We start from the raw sequence: 20,838 nt of genomic DNA, 5'->3' as shown, positions 1-20,838 counted from the left end.
GGCTTTACAGACTGCCTCTGAGCCTGATACTGTGGTCAGCGATGAGCGATCCGTATTAGCAGGTGCCCCTTCCCAAATTCTCGACCTGTTGCAAATACTCATTGAGTCATTGAGGACTCGAGGCAGTCACATCATGCAATTGAGCGACCACACCATCGAGTCATCGGCTTGGATTGCGCTCATCACTAGTCTTTGGATCCGGTCCACCCTCGTCATTGCCTAGGTACAGCAGCTATAATCGTGCCGCCGTGCCCGTAGCCGTTAATCATTGTTGAAATCGGCGTGGCATTTTCTGCTAACTTATGTAGCGACATTTGTCACAAAGCACTCCGGAGCTGTTGGTAACGACGACGACGTCTAGGAAATGAACCAACACTCAAGCTGGTCTCGGGTCTAAAAAGCCCCAGCAGTCCACATGCCGCCATCAACGACGATATGACACGAACTCCTGCACCGCGCCGCTACCAGTGCCCGGTGGCTCCAGTCCAACTATGTATGCAATGCCTTAACGCCATTTTCAATGCCACTGGTCGCCAGTGCCTTCTCCCCCCCTCAGGAATCGACGAACAGTTCCGGTCTACCTCGTCACAGCGGCCATACATGCAGCAACGAGGATCTGTTGTAGCTCTTCCAGCATGTCGTCAGATCCTCTGCGCCTCCATAACTCGACAGCATCCCCATACTGCATCACCTCTAAGCCAGTCGTCGTGCGAGCTTCTCGCCACGCTTGTTCATCTTTAGCCGCCCACAGCGCTCCCGAGACAGTAATTGGCAGCAGCGCCATCTGCAATCACTCGGTCAGCCTGGATCAAGAATCTCTTGCACTGATGCACGTGCGGAAACTTACAAATCCGACCGTTGTGCACACACCCTCTGTTGCGGCAAGGAAGATTGACTCTGCAAATGTGGAAACAAGAATGGTACGACGCACACTCTCGACACGTATCCATTCCGAGTATGACCGATCAACATCGTTTCCCGTCGGGCTCGGTTCGGCTTGCCTCTGTAAACGCAGAATTCTCAGGCGAAGCTTGTCGATCCCTTGTCTTGCCTCCGCCATAAGAGCTTGATCGGGGCCAAACAGCTGGACGATGTGCAACAACAACAGTGCTTGAGTGTGCTCTAATTCTGACTGGAAATCTGAATATGGAGCTGCTGATAGTAGGTGCCGATACTTGTCGATGACTGTGCTCCTGTCATCTTGGGTGGCGTCTCTGGAATGGTAAGTTGAAATCGCAGACGAAGCTACACCCAGGGCACCTGAAAGCTCGTCTGGCGGTCGTTCCGATCTCACGAACAATGTTCGACCGCTCCGGACGATATCGAAAGCGCATTCCGAGAGTCTCCGAGAACAATATGTGACCAGGCTTCTGGGCAGATACACCGTCTGTGTGATAGTTCGCGGAGTGGTAAATCGTGCCGTCAATCTACTGGAGATCGATCCGGCCCTTTCAGCGGCGCTTATGCTAGCAGGCCAGTTGTGCACAATAACGGCGCCCGCAACCGAGTCAGGGTTCGACTGATCACCAGCAGTGCGGACATAGATGCAGGAAAGACCCACTCGAGTACAACGGCTGCATTTGGGTTTCTGCGCATCGCATCGTCGTTTGCCTTTAACGCAACGCACGCAGGCTGTCCGGCGACTCGGTACGGACGCCATTGCTCCTCAATACAGGGGTCTTCGCGAGTTTTATCGACTAGGACTCTTCCAAGTAGTCAACTTTACTTCGGAATGCGGGATCATTGCGCGAAATGGTCGCCTTTACATCAGAAGGCGCCAAGATCACTGCTTACAAAATCAACAAAATCACGCTTGCTTTCCCCAAACTAATGCAGGTGCGGAGACCCACAAAAGCGACGGTCACATATCGGTCGAGAGGCTGCCAAGTGGTATGCTGGTGCCGACATACTAAACCAGGGCGATCGAAAAGAAGTCTCGCGGAAGCTGGATCGCATATATAGCAGAGCCATCATGATGTCGGTCACCGTTGTTGCCAGCAGTATACTACCATACGACCTGACACACTATCACAACGCCCTTCACAATGTCAGGACTATTCGCCGTCCTCGGAGCCACAGGAACGCAAGGCTCTTCAGTCATCAGATACGTTCGACAGCAGCATCCAGACCTTTCCATACGAGCCCTCACTAGTAGCACGTCGTCTTCATCCGCCAAGCTTTGCGCGATCAAGGCATCGAGGTGGTCCAGGCCGACGTGGACGATGAACAATCACTGGCTATTGCATTCAAGGTGAGCAAGGCAACCCTCCCATGGGGCTACATCCTGCAACTTGAGCTAATCGCGAGCCCGAACAAAGTCTGCCACCATCATCTTCGTCGTCACCGACTTCTGGAACCCTGGGCCAAATACTTCTCCACAGGACACGCAGATCCTTGGAAGGCAGCACTAGACGATGAGGTTCGCCGTGGAAAGAACATTATAAGCGCTGCAGAACGGACTCTCGACACTCTCAAACACTTCATCTTCTCGTCCCTTCCCAGTCCCGAGGCTGTCAGTAGCGGCAAGTTTGCCAACATGCCTCACTACGATGGCAAAGTCCAGCTAGCACAACAGATCCACGCTTCGGCATCCCAGGCCAGCGGCCAGAAGACTCTGGGCGACATCACAACAGAAATATGGGCGACATACTACATGGAGAACTTCATCAGATTCGAGCTTAATGCATACTTACGACCTCGCAAGGTAAACGCCGCCGTGCTCGAATCTCACCATTTCCAGTCTCTGCAGGTAGCTTCTTGCTGCACTACCCTTGCCCGGTCATGTATTGTTACCAGAAGGCGACTAATATACTGTTCTCTCAGCAGACCTCCTCGTCCGATTCGCCGCACTATATTCTCAGCACGCCTCAGCTGCCCTCGACGCAGCTCGCGCTTTTAGCCTCCGAAGCCGACTTTGGAGCCTTTGTTGCGCCTCTGATCTCCCGCAAGCCCTCTCCGAAGACACCCGTCCTAGCTGTCTCACAGCGTCTCACCTTCCCAGAGATCTGTGCCGTGCTGTCTAAGCAGATCGGCGTTGAGATCAAGTACCAGCAAGCTGCCGACCGCGACTATGAAGCGAAGTACGGAAGCTTTGGCGTGGAGTTCGAGAGAATGTATCATTTCTATGATGAATTTGGTTATTGTGGTGACACGCCTACTGTCGGGCTTGATGAGGTATGTCTTCCTCGTGGACTGCTCGCTTGTGCTGTAGCCACAATCATGTGGTCTTCCCACGAAACAGATGCTGAGACATGCTCCGGTGTTGTTGCCTTCTTATTTGTTTGAGGGAACCCGGTGCTAACATGTCCGATGATAGCTGAACATCAAGACCGTCTCGCTCACCCCCTTCAAAGATTTCGTAGCGAAGCAGAAGTGGGACGGATTCCTAGTTGAGTGAGCCCGCGCGTGGAAATGCTACTTCAGGGACGACAGTGGTCGATTTTGTCGACCACGCATTAGGCCTTAGGAAAATGTACCAACAATGACATACAATGACAACTGCACTTCTCGCTCGTCAGCCTCCTCTTTATTGTTCTCGCTCAAGCAGTGTCTTTCAACTCAATGGCTTTCCGTACCACCATGTCTGCAACATGTCGAATCGACTGGTCCACGCTATCAGGCTCCCAGCCAGTCTAGCAAGACATGTATTGGCGGTGGAGCTCAATGCTAGTGAGTCCAATGTCGTCCAAGAAATGCCACCTTCCAGGTCAGAAGGTGCATCCTGCTTCGCGGAGCACCAGACCGGCTGACTAGAATCCAACTGGTCTTATCTGTCGCCGGTTGACTAGTAGTGCTAGCTAGCTGAGACCGGTTGACTAGACTTTGTCAGGTACAACTCTGGCCACAAGTGTGGCTGTTGGCCAAGTATTGGCGCAACGGAAGCAAGAAAATAGTGCAGCGAGATGAAGGAGCCGTATTTCCAGCGTCATTTGCGGCGACGGTGACCTAAGTTGGACTTTGGTTCAAGGGAAAAGGACTGTCGAGAAAGAGGTGGAATATACATTCGAAACCACCTCGACCTCGTCCCTGGCCTGAGCGCATATATAATATCTACGTGTCAACCGGCTTCGTTTAATGTCTGTACGCCCCTCGTGGATCTGTCCGGCCACTGTTGTGACGGTCACCCTTCTTCTAATCGAGTACCGCCGATGTAGACGTCCTTCACGAAGCAGGTGACAGCAGCAGATATGGTATTCAACAAGAAAGGGGCATTCGATCTTGCACAAATTCGCTGCAACGCCTGCATTACATACCTCTCGGGGACCAAACATGCCCAAATGTCGGCGACGCTGCACAAACCATGCAATGTGGATGTGTCAGGAGCCCGCTTGGCCTCCCATCACCCTTCGCTGTCGACCTCCACTGACGATATCGTTCACTTCTTTTTGTCGTCCTTCTTCTCCTCCTTCTTATCATCCTTCTTGTCGTCCTTTTTGCTATCCTTCTTCGCATCTTTCTTATCGTCCTTTTTGTCATCCTTTCCCTCGTCCTCGTCCTCACTCTCGTCATCCTTCTTCTTGTCCTCCTTTTCCTCCTTCTTCCCACCCTTCTTATGCTTCTCATGTCCATTCCCTCTCAATCGCTTCTCATCCTTTTCCCGCGCCTTGATCCTCTCCTCTTCCGACTCCACCATATCCTTCCACAGATCCCTCCCTTGTCTGTCCTCCCTCTGACCTCCATACGCACTCCCACTTCCCTTTCCACCAACCTCAACCTGCTTCTCCAGCACCCTCTTATGCTCGGGATCGTTGGGGTCGACGTATTTGACCGTCTCATACCGTCCTTGCTGCTTCCTCTGATCCGAAATCTCAAACGCCGCCGAGGCCACCAACACACCCAACGTCAAAAACTGCGCGTACACCCTAGCTTGCACGATCTTCTGCGCCCCCGTGAGGTACTTATCGCGATTAACAATCGCAAACGCCGTGACCATACTCAAAATCCAGCTCCCGCCCACAATCTTATACCTCTCAGCTCTCGCCCACTCCAGCCCCCTCTCAGCAAACGTCTTTCCCGCCTCCTGCTCAGCATGCAATTCCCGGTTCCGCTCCGCATATTCGACGTTCTTGGGGTTTCGTTTGAACTCATAAGCGCGAGAGAAGTGGTCGGCGGTGACAATCCCGGCGAAAGTGCCGGAGGAGGTTACGAGGAAGGCTTTGAGGGGTAGGGTGAGGGTGCGGATGAAGTGGTAGCGTTGGGAGGCGAGCGCGACGCCTGCGAAGCCGACGCCTAGGCCGAGAACGCCGCCGAGGGAGCCGCCTTTGAGGGTTTCGCGGTAGTGCTCTGCTTCTTCCTCTTTGGTGAGGATCTTCATTGTGGTGGATATGTGAAGTTGAGGTTTTGAGGTCTGTAGAGGCGGTTCGTGAGGAAGAGGAAGTGGCTAGTGGTGTGGTGTGATCAGCGAGCTTATAGCTGTGCTCGTGCGCGCTCGCTGAACGTCGAGGTTGCAACGCTGGTGCAGAGGACAATGAGCTGTGTTCGACCGCCGGAGCTTGATGAAATAAGGAATGTTGTGACGCTCGCACGCTCGAGCGGAGAGGATTGCAAGACGGAAGAAGCTCGCTTGCTCTCCCAGCCGTATATCGTCACAGCACGAATCGACGATATCGCATATGTTATCCGGTACCTCTTGCCGCGGACTTGTGCTCGAAGTTCACCGGTGATGTCAGGATGCGATTTTGCTTGAAGATCAGTGCTTTTCTCCAACTTCTGCTGCCTCGATCAAAATGCTTCTGAACTTTCTTAGAGCACACTCAATTGTTTAGGGTTGATGGGTTGAAGATGTATAAGTGTCGTCTAGTGAACCTTTTGTCCGTTGCGATTGATTAGTCCTCGGCCGCTCGTCTAGTGGATCTGAAATGTCAGCGATACTTGACCACTGAAGGAGAAGGTACTGGGGCACCAGGGGCAACGACATTACTTAATCACGCCTATCGTCAGCAAGCGCTGTTCCCTAATGCGGGATTCCAGGTACGAAAGGCTACTTGTTCGTCCCCACACAGTGCGTCAAAGGGTGGCGCCGCTGCGTCCGAGAATAAGTCGAGATTGATGGTGATAGAGATGGCAGTGATATTGTGCAAGCACGACAGGAAACCTGAAGAAGAACTTTGGCAGCCATGGTGGCACCTGCTTTCAAGGTGCAGTTGACCGCTAGATTGTCCACAGCAGGTGCCAACGGACGGTCGCACATGCCCCGAAGAATTCCTGTCTTCACAAGGACATCACACCACCGTAACCATGTAATCGATGAGCGTGCCCGATGCGGACCTAGACAGGGAAAGGGAGGTCGTGCTACTCGCTTTGAGGTATATTCTGAAGTCCCTGCAGCTGTCCATCTGGAAATGCAGAGTATCTGGTATGCTTCCTTCGAAATATACCTTTCAGATATGCTCTTTGACAGCAGCGGTAACGACTTCCCGCAGACCACCTCTGTCAACGCCAGCATCGAAAACTTGCTCTGCGTGCGGTGTGTGCACGAAGAGCCTCGAGCTACTTTTCCGACATCGCGTCCATTTTGAACCACATCGGTGCCATGTCTTGTCTCGTAACCCACAGAGCAACTCAGCGCGTGGCTACGCCAGAGGCGTTCATGAGACAGGCAACTGCCGACCACCAACTCCTATAATGCTGCAAAACGTCCGAAACTCCTCTGCAATGCTTACCGTGACCGATCCCAATAGCTGAAGCGCGACTCCAGCGTTTCCTCATCTCGTCCGACTCTGCACATGATGCACCTGCGGCACGATGGTGTAGCTTGCCGTACCCATGATCGGCCGTGCACGATTCGTGTCCTTCTTTCCAGGACCCACCATATTGGTAGCCTTCTTCTGGACGGACGGCACCGCTTTGAGCTCCTCCAAACGACTCGCATCGAAACTGACGGTCTGGAACTGCTTCTTCTGGAAGTTGTCACTCCTCTGCAGCAGAGGCCGGGACCACTCCTCCATCAGCTTCGTTGCCATTCGCTTAATGGCCGGTTCCGCTCGCTTTGATTTCTTGTAGAAGAAAATCACCTTGCCAATTCCGGAAGCGATGAGGGCGTCTTTCGTCATCGGCAGGTCGTTGAGTACGGTGAACAATTCGCGCTGAATGTTGTAGGCTGGCAAAGACCCGTCCGACAGGGGCTCCAGGAAAAAGCGGACGGATTCAAGTATGTTGGTGTCGGGATCGAGGATGCCAGCTCGTAGTGTGGTGCGACTGAGGAGAGCAACGACTTGGTTGAGCATGGAAAGCTTATGGGACGCGGGCTGACCGCGCTCGACAAGATCCTGATCCAATCTGGCAGCCTCGTTCATGCGCTCGCGTATTTCAGCGATTTCTGTGTCCGCCATTGCCTCCAGATCCTGCAGAATGTTAGCGGCTTCCATACCATCGAATCTCAATACTCACAATCTCGCCTCGCTTCAGCCGTCGAGTGCTGGTCTTCTTGATTGCAGCGTCCATGGCTCGGTCGAGCGCTCTTCGTCTCCGCTCCTCTGGTGTGAGTGTGCTCTCGTCGATTTCCTCTCTCGGAGCCCGCGGCTTTCGCTCGCCGTTGGTTCCAGACTTTGATTTTCGTGGCCGCTTGCCATCGATCTCTTCGCCTCCACTGAAGCCATCATCGCTATCTGCTTGCCGCCGCTTGTTCTTCTTGACCTTTTCTCTCCTGCCTTCCTTGCTCCTCTGTGGCGCTTCCTCACCGGGCGCTCGCTGTCGTCTTGACGCTTTGATTGTCTTGAGACTGTCGTAATCTGGTGCAACCTGAACGGCCGAAGGGTCGAAGTCGGCGAATTGTGCTTCGTCTACTTCTGAGAGGAGGGATTCGTCGTCATCGTCATCATCTGCTGGTGCCGGAGCGGGCTCTGGATCATCAAATTCTGGGCTCACGTCGTTGAGCTGGTCTTCATTGTCGGATGGTCTGTCGTCGCCCATGGCGTCCGGAGGGGGCATGTTTGGGTCATCGTACTCGGACATTGTGACGGTTGTGCTAGCAGTTTCCCTATAACTAACCACGGTCTCCGGTATTGAGCAGCGAGCGGGACAACTAAGGCGATCGAATTTCCTGTCACTGCGTTGGTGAGTGAGTGGTTGCAATTGCTTTATCCATAAGTGAAAGCCAGAGGTAGTCGCCGTCTTTGTCCAGAAAGGGAAGGTGTAGCGAACCCGGTTTCTGTTGTGACGACTCGGAACTGCGAAGTTCTTCGAATACTCCCCGAAGATACCTTACACAGATCGACGACCACGACCGCGATTCTTCAGTACTAGAATCTTCGTCACTCTCAAGAAGCAATCATGTTTGGCGGACGTACGTGAAGGCATCCTGATGCATTGCAGTCACCTACTAATGCGAAGCAGCACCGGAGCAAGTGAGCGAAGCCGAGCTTCAGGAAGCCAACCGTGTTGCAATTGGCAACGTTCAGATATTTGGTGCCGCATGCGCAGCGCTATGGTTCGGTGTGTCTCGAGCTCCCAGGATTTGAAGCCTTGAAGATGTGTGGCAAGGCTAACACCATCCGCAGCGCCTCATGTTGTTGACTGGGCACGAAATCTCTTCTAAGAGCCCTCACCAAACTCCTCATCTCGAGTCGCCGCCCAGGCCCGTCGCGCCGCCTGTTGTACAATATCTTCAATCGCCCTGGGCCTCCAGTAGACCAACATCTTTCATGATACCCAAACCATGATCACGCCCTTCTGGGCAGGAAATGCACATTACTTTTCTCTTCCACGAATGGCTTCACCTCCGCCGTAACAGATCGGCGTCCTTGCCTTTCGAAAGCTTCTCCCAATCACCATACTCCTGTTGAACCAATTGTAGCTCTTTGTGCAAATGTCTAAGCTGTGTCTCATAAGCTTCGAGAATCTGCAGGTTGAGTCAGTAGTGTGATTGAAATTAGGAAGAAAAGGCATACCTCTTTCGCCTGCTTGACGGTGTTCTCGTCCAGCACTGGTTCTTCGTTGGCCGCCTCTGGTGTGATCTTGTCCATCTCGGCCTTCAATCGCTTTGCTCTTTCCCGGATGCCGAGCATTCGAGCCCAGATCTCTTGCTCTCTGGCATCGAGGCCAGGATCCAGAACATCACGCTCGAGCTTGTCTAGTCGTGATCTGAGCTCTTCTTCGGCATTGTCCATAACGTAGCCCTTGTTCCGCAAAATCTGTACCTTCGCCGCTAACGCCAGTGTGCGCTTGCTTGTAGCTTGCTGTCTTCGCTTGCACTCGGCTAACCTCGCCGCAACTTTCTGATTATGTGTATCGATCTGAAGTTCGAGAGACGTGTTGATTTCGCGCAGTAGCATGTTACACTTTCCAATCGTTTCCACCTGTCGCTGAGCTTTCAGTCCCATCTCTTTGAACCCTCTCACCAAAAGTGGCACCCACGTAGGTCCAGGTCTCTTCGCCACAGCTTCTTCCCATTTGTTCTCATCTTCGTAGTTGGGATCTGGGCGATACTGTAGAGCCTCCTTCTCGTCACCAACATGCTGATAGAGATATGTACGCAGCGGCGATTGCACGGTTGCAGCGTCCCACTTGTCTTTGATGATCTCCATCTGCGCGGGTATTGAGCGATAGACGCCCAGTCCTCGTCCTTCTTCCCATAGCGACTGCGCCGCTTGCTGACTGTTTATTGAGGCATTGCCAAAGCGGAGTGTTTGGTCTAGGGGTCGCTGTGGTTGCTGATTTGCATCATTTTGTTGCTGGCTGGCGCCGAAAGTAAACGTTCCGGGTTTCGTCGCTTGGGTGTTGTTCTGCGCTGGTTGCGACGTGCCAAATATCGAAGAGCCTTGTGTCTGGTTCTGGGTTGTACTCAGTCCAAAGGGGTTCGGTTTCGCTTGACTTGCACCAAAGAGGCCTCCGCCACCGCCCGTCGATTGTGTGGATGTGTTCAGCTGAAAAAGTGGTTTAGCGGCGGTGTTTGTTGATGTGTTGCCAAAGAGAGACATTGCTGTGAGGCCCGGCGCGTGACTTTTGGTGTATGAATACTTCAGATGGACATTCCTAGTAATGCGACGCTCTTAGGAAGATGCTCAGGGCAAGAAGAGAACAACAGGAACTGCCAGAACGCGCCTGCATGAAGATGTAGAAAAGTACAAAGGCAAACACGCGCTTCGGTTTGGCGATCTTTCCCTCCGCATCTTCAATGCTTGGCGTTCCGGAGCTTCAACGTCAAGTTCCATCTGCCTCTCTACCTCACGACTTCGTTGAGCGAGCACGGACTCGCCGCAAACCCGCTCAAGATGGCGAATCGCGAGGCTAGGTATGCTGTCGAAGCTATGGAATGGCCCGACTCGCACTGACGAGAGGTATAGGTTCAACAAGGATGTACTCATCGACACAACCCCCATGCCCGATGACATACCAAAGGTCGCGGAAATCGGAAGCACATCAGCGCCTCTGCTGAGCGCGGCATACTTCATAGGTGCCAGGTGTCGGGCCTACAACGACGACTACATGCAATGCAAGACCGAGTCATATGGCAGAGGAGAGTTGGACTGCTTGAAGGAAGGTCGCAAGGTTACTCGGTGCGCCGCGAGCGTGTAAGCATACGGACGCAGAAAATGCGATATGTGCGACTGATCGAATGAATAGGCTGTCAGATATCAACAAACACTGCTTGGAGGAGTTTCGCGCACATTGGTCTTGCCTGGAGAACTACAACCATTCCCTATTTCAGTGCCGGAGGCCAGAGAGGGTCCTCAATCGATGTGTCTTCAACAAGATTGTAGGTTTGAAGGTGGTGCGATGCATGGCGCTGGTACTGACGATCTGCAGGGACTCGAGAAGACTATCCCAGATACGCCCAAAGGCCAAACACCAGTACATCTCAGAGACTATCAGTATATGGCTGACAGACGGAACGTGTTGCGGTCAGGAGAAAAGGATGTCGGCATCTTGAAGGACGGTACCATCACAGGGAAGGACTATGCGTCGTCATAGCGCGGAAGTTCCTGCTAGCATCATTTACCGAGTGTGCTCGACCACGGCTGAGATCGGGGCATGGGCATCTGTACAGCAGCGAAATGGGCTATTCAACAATTTCTGAAAGCAATGAAATGCTCCAAAGGTTTCGCATCTCCTGTGTCGCGATGAAGAGTCTGCTGATCGTCGGGACACACTCAGCACCTGGCAAGATTGCTAGACACGTTCTGTTCGCTGGACCTCCCTCGTTCGTGTGCGTGATTCCCCGGCTCTCGTGCCTTCCGCGGCCCATGATCGTTTGTCACGAGCGACTCCTGCCTTCTGCTATGATCAGGAAGCTGCGGTCCGTTTCAGCCTCTGTCTGCGAATCGAGCAACGTCCAGAGGAAGAGTGCTTGTAACGCTTGCTTGTTGTATATCACTCGAGACAACTTTGAGTCGCAAACGGAGCCTGGCATGCAACGCACAATTCAAACAGTGCCCGAGCTTCGCTTGTCGAATAGATAGACAGTGTATGAGATAGATCCTCCCAATGTCAGAAGGACTGTAATCCTTCTCCAAGCACGGAGGCAAGAGTCTTCCCACGACGCGGGACCACACCCTAGATTAAGTTCGCAATTGAGACTTGTACCTGGCTGTCAGTACGCTTGTGCGATGCCACCCAGCTCACGGAACTTGTTGCGGTCTGTATGACCGGAAGATGTGTGCTATGGAAGATAAAATGAAATCGTCGAAACTCTCACTTCACGAAACGAGGCGGCCGTTCACCCCACGGTGGGACTGTGGCACATGCCGCAGCGCCAATAGGGGCCAGCCACGCCTAGACCGTTGAGATCGCTTCCGCAGCCACTCGCAGCAGCGAACATTGACCACACCACATCACACTCCCGCCTTCACCCTGTTCGCTGGCTCTGTGCTCAGGTGACGAGCCGTTTGAGCTCGTGCTTGTCAGCAGGGATCATACGAAAATCCGTCGTCATGGCGTCCTCAACTTTGGCGCCGCCTTTGTCTCCGGTGACATCTGGTAATGGCACTCGTCCACCAGGAGTCAATCGTGCGCTCACCGCTCCCACCAATATGCCTGTAAACGGTCACTTTGCCTCTGTCGGCCAGAATGGCACGGCAAATTTCGAGCACGGCGTACAGGTCATTGATGAAGAGAAAGAGTTCAAGTACGCATACAGGCCCCGTCAGCGACGGTAAGACTGACAGATCTAGTTCTGATCTAGCCAAATACCTACAGTTTACTAAAGTCGCCCACTCCGGCTTCAACTACCATGTCATATCCGTCTTCGGCTCCCAGTCTACCGGCAAGTCGACGCTCCTCAATGCGCTGTTCAAGACCGACTTCGGTGTTATGCACGAGGCGGAGCGGAAGCAGACGACAAAGGGCATCTGGCTTTCTAAGAACAAGTCCACCACGGGCAAGATGTCCGACAATATTCTCGTGATGGATGTGGAGGGTACAGACGGTCGTGAGCGAGGAGAGGACCAGGACTTCGAAAGAAAGAGTTCGTTATTTGCGCTTGCAACAAGTGAGGTTCTGATGGTCAACATCTGGGAACATCAGGTCGGACTATACCAGGGAGCGAACATGGGCTTGCTCAAGACAGTCTTCGAAGTCAATCTGCAACTCTTCTTGAAGGACAAGAAGTCGACATCCAGAAGTCTGCTTTACTTCGTCGTCCGCGATTTCCTGGGCACGACGCCTCTACAGAACCTCCGAAACACGCTGATGCAGGACATGGCCAAGATCTGGCAGAGCCTGTCGAAGCCAAAGGGTCTCGAGAACAGTAGCATCGATGATTACTTCGATTTCGCGTTCACCGCTTTACCGCACAAGCTGTATCAGCCAGAGCAATTCACCCGAGAAGTTGAGAAAATGGCCACCCGTTTCCGAGATGGACACCGCGACGCACGAAGAGATCCACTAAAGAGCGAGTTTGAGAACGGCGTCTTCCTACCCGAGTACCACCGAAGGATCCCGGCCGACGGGTTCTCCCACTACGCAGAGGGCGTGTGGGACCAGATCGTTGAGAACAAGGATCTGGACCTGCCAACACAACAAGAGCTTCTTGCGCAGTTCCGGTGCGATGAAATTTCGCGTGAAGTCATGGTCGCCTTCGATGCTCTAGTTCTGCCACTGGAAACCGCACAAGCAAACACGGCTAGAACTGGAGAGTTTACTTTACTGGCGGATCTGGGCAAAGTGATGACAACGGCGAGATCCGATGCCGTCACAGCCTTCGAAACTGAGGCTGGGCGATATCACAAGGGAGTCTACCAGCGGAAGAGGACGGAATTAGAAACGAAGATGGACGCCCGACTGAAGGCGCTATTTACCGGCCAACTCACAGCAGCACATAAGCTCGGAGTAGAAGGCTTCAGCAATGCTGTCAGTTCCGAGGTGAAGGCCGGTCAGAAGAAGGGGGCCTCGTACGACTTTGCCGAGATTGTGAAGACACAGAAGAAAGTTGCTCTACAGAAATTCGATTCTGCTGCCAAGGCCTCCGCCATTGCTGGGCTTTCCTGGTCTACATACACCCAAGAACTTACACTATACCAGAAAGAGCTGGACAAAGTGTCGGCACAACTCAGAAAAGACGAAATGCGTCGACTGGCAACACGAGTCGAGAGATGGGTACGAAGCAAGTTGACCGACAGTGTCGGACTGGAGTTCAATGCGCTTGGATCTGGTCGAGGCGGAACCGGAGCTCCAGAGAAGGGCGCGCAGCCTGTTGAGAAAGGCATTTGGGACCGGATATGGGTGCTCTTCACCAAAACAGTTCAAGAGGCAGAAACCCGATTCGCTGCTCGCGCTCAATCTTTCGATGCGAGCCCAGAGGAAGTCGAAGTTGGCATCTGGCGTCTGCGCAGAAAAGCGTGGGGCGTGCTTCGCGCTAAAGTTGATGAAGAGATGATGGAGGGCAACCTCCTCTTGAAGCTGCGCGAGAACTTCGAAGATAAATTCCGCTACGACGAAGAAGGTGTCCCACGGATATGGCGGCCAACAGACGACATTGAGGGCTTGTACACAAAAGCCCGTGAGAGCACACTGCAGCTGATACCCCTGCTGTCAAAATTCAGACACTCGGAAACAGGCAGTCCTCCACCACTAGACAAATGGATAGGCCACCAGCCAGCTGCAGCAACTGCCGCGGACGAAGAAGACCTTACGCCTATAGGAGGCGTCGACGAAGAAGAAGGCAAGAGCCTGGAAGAGGAAACAACGATCCTCAACGAAGCCAAACGCCAAGATCTAACCGTACGCTTCAAGAAGGCCGCCGATGGCGTCTATGTTGAGGCTAAGCGCAGCGCGATTGGAGGCATGACGCAGGTCCCATTGTACTTTTATGGTCTGCTTCTTGCGCTGGGGTGGAATGAGATCGTTGCTGGTAAGTTCTTTCTCCACTCTCAACCTCACTCGACTCCCACAATCCATCTGCATGAGACCAATTCTAACATGCGATCCACAGTCCTCCGCAACCCTCTCTACTTCGTCTTCCTCATCCTGCTCGGTGCAGGCGCCTACGTCACATATCAGCTCAACCTCTGGGGCCCTATGCTCAACATGGCGAACGCCGCCTCGGCGCAGGCACTCGAGGAGGGCAAGAAGCGTCTGCGAGAGTTCCTGGAGAGTTCGGAGACGGGCAGGGCGGCGTTGGCAATGCCTGCTGCTCAAGGAATGGGAGGCGAGAGCTATGAGATGCGAAACAGGACTACGTCGAGGAAACAAGAGGAGGACGGTGCGGGAGGTGATGAGGAGATTTAGTGATGTCGGAGCAGAATAGATCAGCACAGCCTAGGGTAGCATACCTCCGCCCTTTTCGCTCAGCGGCGGGCTGGGCTTGGACTCAAAAGCCTCGTCGTTGGAGGAGCCTGGCCATGACATGGACGACTTGCATAGCGATACTGGTATTGCTCATCACATCCATACCCAAATACAGTACCAACCCTATGGTAGACCTGCGGTCAAATTGTGGTTGAAATTAAGGTCGAGGTACCAAAGTCACGTGCTGCCCGAAACTTCAAGTTCTCAGCGATCACTGGAGACCTTTCTTTCCCTTCGGGTACAGGTCACCCTGAGCATATTCATGTCTCTCAGCCCGGAAGACTTCATTTCGGGGCATCCAGCACGTCTTTTAATTGCTATACATTGAGCAAACCAGACAGACAGACCGCTGTTAATTCATAAAAGCCACCATCTTCGTCCAAAGCTCGATCGCATTAGACGTAATCGGATCCAAGTATGAAAATTCGTTACATCATTCACTCATGGGCAACAAGTACGCAACCAAATACTAACTAAAGCTACGCCTTGCGCTGCCTTCAAGCCCTACCTTGTCATGCCGGGCTGTGTTGGAGCAAACACTGCTTCCAGCTAAGCACAACCTGCCAGATCAGAACCTTTCGCTACAGAAGGAAGCTTAATGACAGAACCAATCTGGAGCTTGTCCCAAGCGACGCCAGGATTGAGAATCAACACCGAAGTCAGAGTAATGTCATGGGCTTGAGCAATCGCCCAGCCCGAATCTCCTTGCTTGACTGTGTAGGTTTTCAAACACAACGAAGGAATGGGTGATGTGGTAGGTGCGACAGTCGGCGTGGCGGTCGTCGTCGACTGAAGAGACGCAGTCTTCTTGTCTGCGGGCGTGTCACTCTGGGATTTCGGAGCATATGGGTTGGGTATGTATTGAAGCTGCATGCCTAGGAAGCCACCGAAGGGAAGTTCCTTCTCCTGGCAGACACCTACGTCAAGGGCGTACATGTGGCCTTGACTTCTCCAGGTATACGCGGGATCGTTACAGTTGGTTTCTGCGACAGCGACTACTCCCTAGAACATTGTCAGCATGCGATTCGAAGAGGACCGGTAGGGGACACTGGAGTGATGAGCTTGCCATATCGTACATGCCGCGTCCGTTGGCAGCGCAGGAGGCATCTCTCACCTTGAACAACTGGTACTTCAGTCCACCGCTGGGGCTAGTCGGCGCCCTGCAGTTGGCCGCAGGGACGAAGCCCTTAGGGATTTGTGACGGGATATCTCTGCCCCCGTCGCTGCCACCGCCCATGGTGACGGTATCTTGCGGACTCGACTGAAAGTTCTTGCATGATTTCGAGGACAGCTCGATGACACAAGATTTCAAATCAGCTACTGCTCTTGAAGTCAAATTCCGTACGTCGCAACTCATATCATTCTGTGAAAATAAGTTTCCAGAAGGATGTGCGCTCGCGTGTGTGGCCTGGAGTAATACTGTCAAGGCGGTTGCTAGGTCGTGTATTATCATGATGAAATGGACTGTGTTTCTCTTGAGATCAAAAAATGCTTGTTGGAATTTCGGGACCGAAAGAAGTGACCATCTCATCGTCTCCGCAATTCCTTGTTAACCTATCTTGCACCAGCATGGACAAAGAACGAACGTGGCATTGTTCAAGACCCCTTGTGTACAGACCGATGACCTTTGATTTGAAGCGCATCACAATGGAGCTGTGACCATACCGCGCAGACATTCGTCTGATCTCCAACTGGCAGTCTACAACAATGTCAGCTATGATCGGTCCTCATCAAACGACGGCGCGAGTCCAGTGTCCGGATCAGGCGATCGTCAATACACTCTCAGGTATGCGGAGGGAAGATCTGTACGCGGCCAACAGCTTCAAATGAAAATCCCTTTTGTTTGGGTGCTCCTACTGATGTACTGAAAATGGTGTACTGTTTTGTCCAGCTTCGCTACTATCAAAAACCTTCTCTTTCAAGATGTTTCTCCTGTGTCCCGTTGCCTATTGACCATCGCATTGGCAACCGCCCTTTGGTCGCAGCCTTTCTCAAAGTCGTCGCGCGGGACAAGCACCGGCGTCAAGACAACGACTCAACCAATTCGCCGCGCATTGATGAAGGGGACATAAATGCTGAGGACGCCTAAGCGCCATCGCAGAAAATCATATGGTGAAGCCAATAACACGCTACAGCAGGAGATTCGCTATCCTCATGCCCCTTGTACCGTTGGCACGATTGTACTCCAGAGGTTCCCGGTCGCTTGGATCCTCCTCCCCGTTATCAGCCTCGATTATATCGTTGTTGGAGTATGATACTGGTTGATGTGGCTGATCTGGTCGAGTGCCCCGCTTCATAGCGTAGTCATCGTTGAATGACTTGCTTGAGGTCCGCTTCGTCGCGGTGGGTTCGGGAAGATGGTAGAGGTGTCTTGACGCCGGCGAAGGCGGGACTGGTGCATGAGTCTGTATGGGCGCTAGTGTTGGGCCTGTCTCCTGGAAGCTGTTACGGGCTGGTGAAGGAAGCTGCTCGTACTTCACACTTGCTGAACCCTGCGAAAGATAGTTGGGATACTGAGACTGATATGGAGCAGGCGGCGGAGCCGATTGCTCATAACCACGATATGGAGGTGGCATGGAGTGCATGTGAGGTGTTGTAGGCGTTATCGGACTTGCGTGCGAAATGCTGCCCATAGTAGTGGCCAGAGAAGGAACCCGACCCTGCACCTGCTGCGCCTGATACATGCTCTCATTCGATGGTCGCCGCATAAGATCATGTGGGCTTTGGGGGCCACGATTGCTATTCCTGCTCGTTGCCCGGCTATGTCCGGGGAAGGTGAATTCTGGAGTCTGATTCCTTGGCTCGGGTTTGACATGGTCATCACTGGTACGTTTACGCTGCCTGATCTCGCGCCTTATGCGAACACGGCAACCTTGAGAGGCCAGAACCTGCGATGTTTCTGTGCTTTGGTCCAGACCAGGAAACTTCTTGGCACTGAAGACTTGGAAGGGCTTCGAGACGACTTCCATGCGGTTGGCCATGGCCTCGTGTGGAAGCGGTCCAGTGGACGCGCGGTCGTCGACGAATTCCCTACCGCGGTCGGCATCGAGCGGGTTCTTAACTTGCTCGAAAAGCGAGAACTTGAGACGGTACCAGCCCTCGTGTCTCACACTGAGATCTGGGAAAATGAAATAGGCCGCCTTCGATGGCTTATCAAGATAAGCGGCACTCGCAACGCAGACGCCGCTCAGAACAGGCAGGTTGGCAGAGACGGGGGCCATTTTGCCGTTGGCAATGGGGGCGAGCGGCTTCAAGTGAAGCATACAACATGAATCCCGCGTCATACGACATGGTGATGTCCTCGTCAGTTGCAAGGTCTGCGATGTTGAGTGCAATCACAGGAGGAGGGTCGACTGGTCGACGGTCGGAGGCGGCTATAGGCTATTAGTATGTCGTAAACCGCGTAGAGTTTGCGGACTCACATCTTGGGCCATTGCCGCACGCGCGGGCTTTCTTTGGCTCTTGAATCACATCGAGCCTGTATCCCAGTCGACGTCCTCCAATGGTTTCCCGATCATAAGCCACCAAGGTCTCGTTGGCAGGCTTTTCCATGATGTACTTCTCTTGCAGAATTTTGTATAGTGCAACAGGCCGGCGTCGTAATCTTCGGGGAGTCCCGCTAATTGAAGCAGCTGATCCTGGCTGACAGTCGGTCGAGGTGCGATTGGGACAAGATGCCTCGGACTAGGATTGACAAGCACGGTGATTGGTGGAAGACGCTGATGGGTCGAGGATCTGTGGTCATGCTCGTTAGGACGATTGTTCCGGTCTGCAGAGCTTGTATCAGGCAGATGATGATCTTCAGCGCATTGAATTTGACGTGATGGTTGAGGCCGGCCTCTGTCCGCCTCGCCCTGCTGTTCTGCGTCTTTCCACATTGGATTGGGGAGACCATGGCTTCTTGGACTCGGACCAGGGGACGGGCCCTCGTCCATAGCGGCGATATTCGTCTTGGGCGACATAAGATATGCGAGGGAGTGATGATAAGAGCTTGCAAAATGCAGCGTGCAGCAATGGAATATGCAAGTGGTGTATAGAAGGGGTTTAGACAGAAATAATGCCCGTGAGCCGGCAAGTACAGTACCAGACGGTTGGAAAGTGCGAGCGAGCGTGCATATAACGTAGGGGCAACACTGACCTGGGACAAAACGCGTACTTTGGCCTCGAGAACTGCGGTACTGGACCGTTGCTTGAACCCCTCTCTGTTCCTACTGATGTGACGCTGGCGTCTGTTGGTCGCTATGTTTTGGTGCCAGCGCAACTCAATTGCGAGCAAGATTTATGCCTGAGGTAGTCTGCATCAACTTCTTGGAGGCTGACAAGTAGAAGGTCGATGTCTGTTGTCGAACGCTGGTGGTTGGTGAGAGAGACCCGGGAGACTGGTAACACTTCGTCACAGCTGTGCGGAGATTGAGGTAGAGTTCAGGTTGACGTTGCAATCCGATCGCTCCCTGAGACGTCCGGCAGTAGAGGCGATGATACGATTGAACAGGTCACGGACAACACACAGATATATGCTGCGTCTGTGGCAAAATATTCAGATGCAAGAGAGACGACGACGAGAAGGGAAGATGATGGAGGTGGAGGTCAGGAAACTCTGTGGGACGGGAGAGAAGAGAGAGTTCAAGTCCAACCGGGTGGATTCAGAGCGCTCACAGGCTTAGAAACGCCTCCCCGGTGCCTTGTCTCTGACAGGCCATAGCGCTCGGGACGCCCAGAGATTTTCAGGGAGCTTTCCAGGCTTGCTAAGTCCATTCAGAGCTTAGCCCAAGCCACTCCCCACCAGCCAGATTCCTGGGTCTGAACATGGTACTTAGGCACGAGTCATGCACGACCATCAGCACAAAGGTCTTTCCTACATCTGACGTTCGTGATTATAAGATGGTGTGAGCACCAGTTCGGTGAACCCGAAGTACTGGGTAGAGTGCTGACTCTCGCATACAGTCCTGGAACTCTGACAGAGCGAATCCGAGAATAAACAATTCCAGAATCTCACCGTGCGTAAACCGAACAGGAACCAACGCCGTGGAATGGACCTTCAATCCCCTGTCGAAACGTAAAATGCCTCCGAGAATCCTCAATACTGGGACTACTTGTTTCGATCTGCCGCAAGACTGGCAATCCCAAGGGAAAGACAGATCTGCTCTGTGCTTGGTATCACAGCATCTTTTTCTGAAGACAGCACACCATCTTCTTCGAGCAATGCAGTACTACCTATCATCTGTCAATTCTTCCGCTCTCCGCGGTCGTAACATGCATATACCCTTCCTCTTGTGTGCCACTGCAGGTCATCCGGGATGACAATTCTTGTCCAGGTTGAAGATTCTTTAGGTCGAGCAGCCATAACCTAGTATCGTGCTGCCGAGCTTGTCGTGGGCACATGGCAAAGGTTGATTAGTGCTTATAGAGGCCTCCTTACATGGACCATTGCTCATGTGAGCGTTCGACCGTTGAACGGTATGCAAGAGTCAGCCATAAGTCAGTCGCACCAATATAAGCTCGAAAACTGACAGTCCAATGGATGACAGCGTCATGTCTGCAATCGATGATTTGTTGCATCAATACAGCTTGAGTCAGTAGCGTCTTGCACGATTCAGGTGCGGGCCACCTCCTCAGTGCGACCTCCACACTCTAGGGTGCGATGATGCGTATTTCCTCGTATCTCACGCCAGTTGATCGCTCATCTCGTCTACCAGAAAGGGCTCTTCGGTTGCAGACTTGCATCGTTAGGCCGCTTTGGTGCTCAAATACCATTCATTGATCAGACGCCGGCCACGAGAGACCAATGCAGGAACCATATGATCGCTTCTGCGGGCTATAGGTTTCTCTAACAACGACACAAAGTGTCTCGAACTGTTTGGAAATCCGACAATCGATGGAAAGTTTCTGATCATCGATCTCTTCAAAGTTTCGTGTCATGTTCCAAAGTGGTTGGGCAGCCCGCAAGCGACATCAGCATCCCGGTGCCCATCAGCTCGCTTCGGGCGACCGATCCGCCGCCCAAAAAAAAACGTCCGGAGTCTGTGCGACAACCCTCGCTCCAATCAGCTTGTCGGTACAAGCCCTCTATAACATCAATCTCTTCCAGAACACGAATTCCGGCCTGCATGCATC

At 53.0% G+C, this 20,838-nt stretch overlaps 10 protein-coding genes across 10 annotated transcripts; 4 read left to right on the top strand and 6 right to left on the bottom strand.

Moving 5' to 3' along the window:
* Positions 1–577: 577 nt before the first annotated feature.
* AB675_2990 (uncharacterized protein) lies at positions 578–1,060 on the bottom strand (the record flags this gene model as incomplete). The annotated part of the gene is made up of 2 exons (XM_018143005.1): positions 578–784; positions 848–1,060. The coding sequence occupies 2 exons, from the start codon at positions 1,058–1,060 to the stop codon at positions 578–580; spliced, it is 420 nt and encodes a 139-aa protein (XP_017996442.1).
* A 985-nt stretch (positions 1,061–2,045) lies between these two features.
* Positions 2,046–3,397, top strand: AB675_2989 (uncharacterized protein; the record flags this gene model as incomplete). Its single annotated transcript, XM_018143003.1, has 4 exons — positions 2,046–2,108; positions 2,156–2,749; positions 2,827–3,174; positions 3,317–3,397. 4 exons carry the CDS (start codon positions 2,046–2,048, stop codon positions 3,395–3,397), a joined length of 1,086 nt encoding a protein of 361 aa, XP_017996374.1.
* Positions 3,398–4,375: 978 nt separating this feature from the next.
* Positions 4,376–5,314, bottom strand: AB675_2988 (Respiratory supercomplex factor 2, mitochondrial; the record flags this gene model as incomplete). The annotated part of the gene is made up of 1 exon (XM_018143002.1): positions 4,376–5,314. One exon carries the CDS (start codon positions 5,312–5,314, stop codon positions 4,376–4,378), a length of 939 nt encoding a protein of 312 aa, XP_017996428.1.
* Positions 5,315–6,704: 1,390 nt separating this feature from the next.
* Positions 6,705–7,953, bottom strand: AB675_2987 (Transcription factor iws1; the record flags this gene model as incomplete). Its single annotated transcript, XM_018143001.1, has 2 exons — positions 6,705–7,343; positions 7,390–7,953. 2 exons carry the CDS (start codon positions 7,951–7,953, stop codon positions 6,705–6,707), a joined length of 1,203 nt encoding a protein of 400 aa, XP_017996407.1.
* Positions 7,954–8,271: 318 nt separating this feature from the next.
* Positions 8,272–8,536, top strand: AB675_2986 (uncharacterized protein; the record flags this gene model as incomplete). The annotated part of the gene is made up of 3 exons (XM_018143000.1): positions 8,272–8,284; positions 8,335–8,433; positions 8,499–8,536. The coding sequence occupies 3 exons, from the start codon at positions 8,272–8,274 to the stop codon at positions 8,534–8,536; spliced, it is 150 nt and encodes a 49-aa protein (XP_017996353.1).
* A 177-nt stretch (positions 8,537–8,713) lies between these two features.
* Positions 8,714–9,917, bottom strand: AB675_2985 (Nucleoporin nup44; the record flags this gene model as incomplete). The annotated part of the gene is made up of 2 exons (XM_018142999.1): positions 8,714–8,839; positions 8,889–9,917. The coding sequence occupies 2 exons, from the start codon at positions 9,915–9,917 to the stop codon at positions 8,714–8,716; spliced, it is 1,155 nt and encodes a 384-aa protein (XP_017996444.1).
* A 294-nt stretch (positions 9,918–10,211) lies between these two features.
* AB675_2984 (NADH-ubiquinone oxido 20.8 kDa subunit) lies at positions 10,212–10,911 on the top strand (the record flags this gene model as incomplete). Its single annotated transcript, XM_018142998.1, has 4 exons — positions 10,212–10,231; positions 10,284–10,511; positions 10,564–10,696; positions 10,747–10,911. The coding sequence occupies 4 exons, from the start codon at positions 10,212–10,214 to the stop codon at positions 10,909–10,911; spliced, it is 546 nt and encodes a 181-aa protein (XP_017996347.1).
* Positions 10,912–11,870: 959 nt separating this feature from the next.
* On the top strand, positions 11,871–14,664 carry AB675_2983 (Protein SEY1; the record flags this gene model as incomplete). The annotated part of the gene is made up of 3 exons (XM_018142997.1): positions 11,871–12,064; positions 12,111–14,287; positions 14,369–14,664. The coding sequence occupies 3 exons, from the start codon at positions 11,871–11,873 to the stop codon at positions 14,662–14,664; spliced, it is 2,667 nt and encodes an 888-aa protein (XP_017996393.1).
* A 609-nt stretch (positions 14,665–15,273) lies between these two features.
* On the bottom strand, positions 15,274–15,961 carry AB675_2982 (uncharacterized protein; the record flags this gene model as incomplete). The annotated part of the gene is made up of 2 exons (XM_018142996.1): positions 15,274–15,726; positions 15,839–15,961. 2 exons carry the CDS (start codon positions 15,959–15,961, stop codon positions 15,274–15,276), a joined length of 576 nt encoding a protein of 191 aa, XP_017996376.1.
* Positions 15,962–16,853: 892 nt separating this feature from the next.
* Positions 16,854–18,276, bottom strand: AB675_2981 (uncharacterized protein; the record flags this gene model as incomplete). The annotated part of the gene is made up of 3 exons (XM_018142995.1): positions 16,854–17,910; positions 17,990–18,098; positions 18,147–18,276. The coding sequence occupies 3 exons, from the start codon at positions 18,274–18,276 to the stop codon at positions 16,854–16,856; spliced, it is 1,296 nt and encodes a 431-aa protein (XP_017996419.1).
* Between the last annotated feature and the right edge of the window lie 2,562 nt (positions 18,277–20,838).

This window comes from Cyphellophora attinorum (assembly GCF_001299255.1).
Source record: "Cyphellophora attinorum strain CBS 131958 chromosome Unknown Contig31, whole genome shotgun sequence".
In the NCBI taxonomy this organism is placed as follows: Eukaryota; Fungi; Ascomycota; class Eurotiomycetes; order Chaetothyriales; family Cyphellophoraceae; genus Cyphellophora; species Cyphellophora attinorum.
This window is presented reverse-complemented; position numbering and strand designations above follow the sequence as displayed.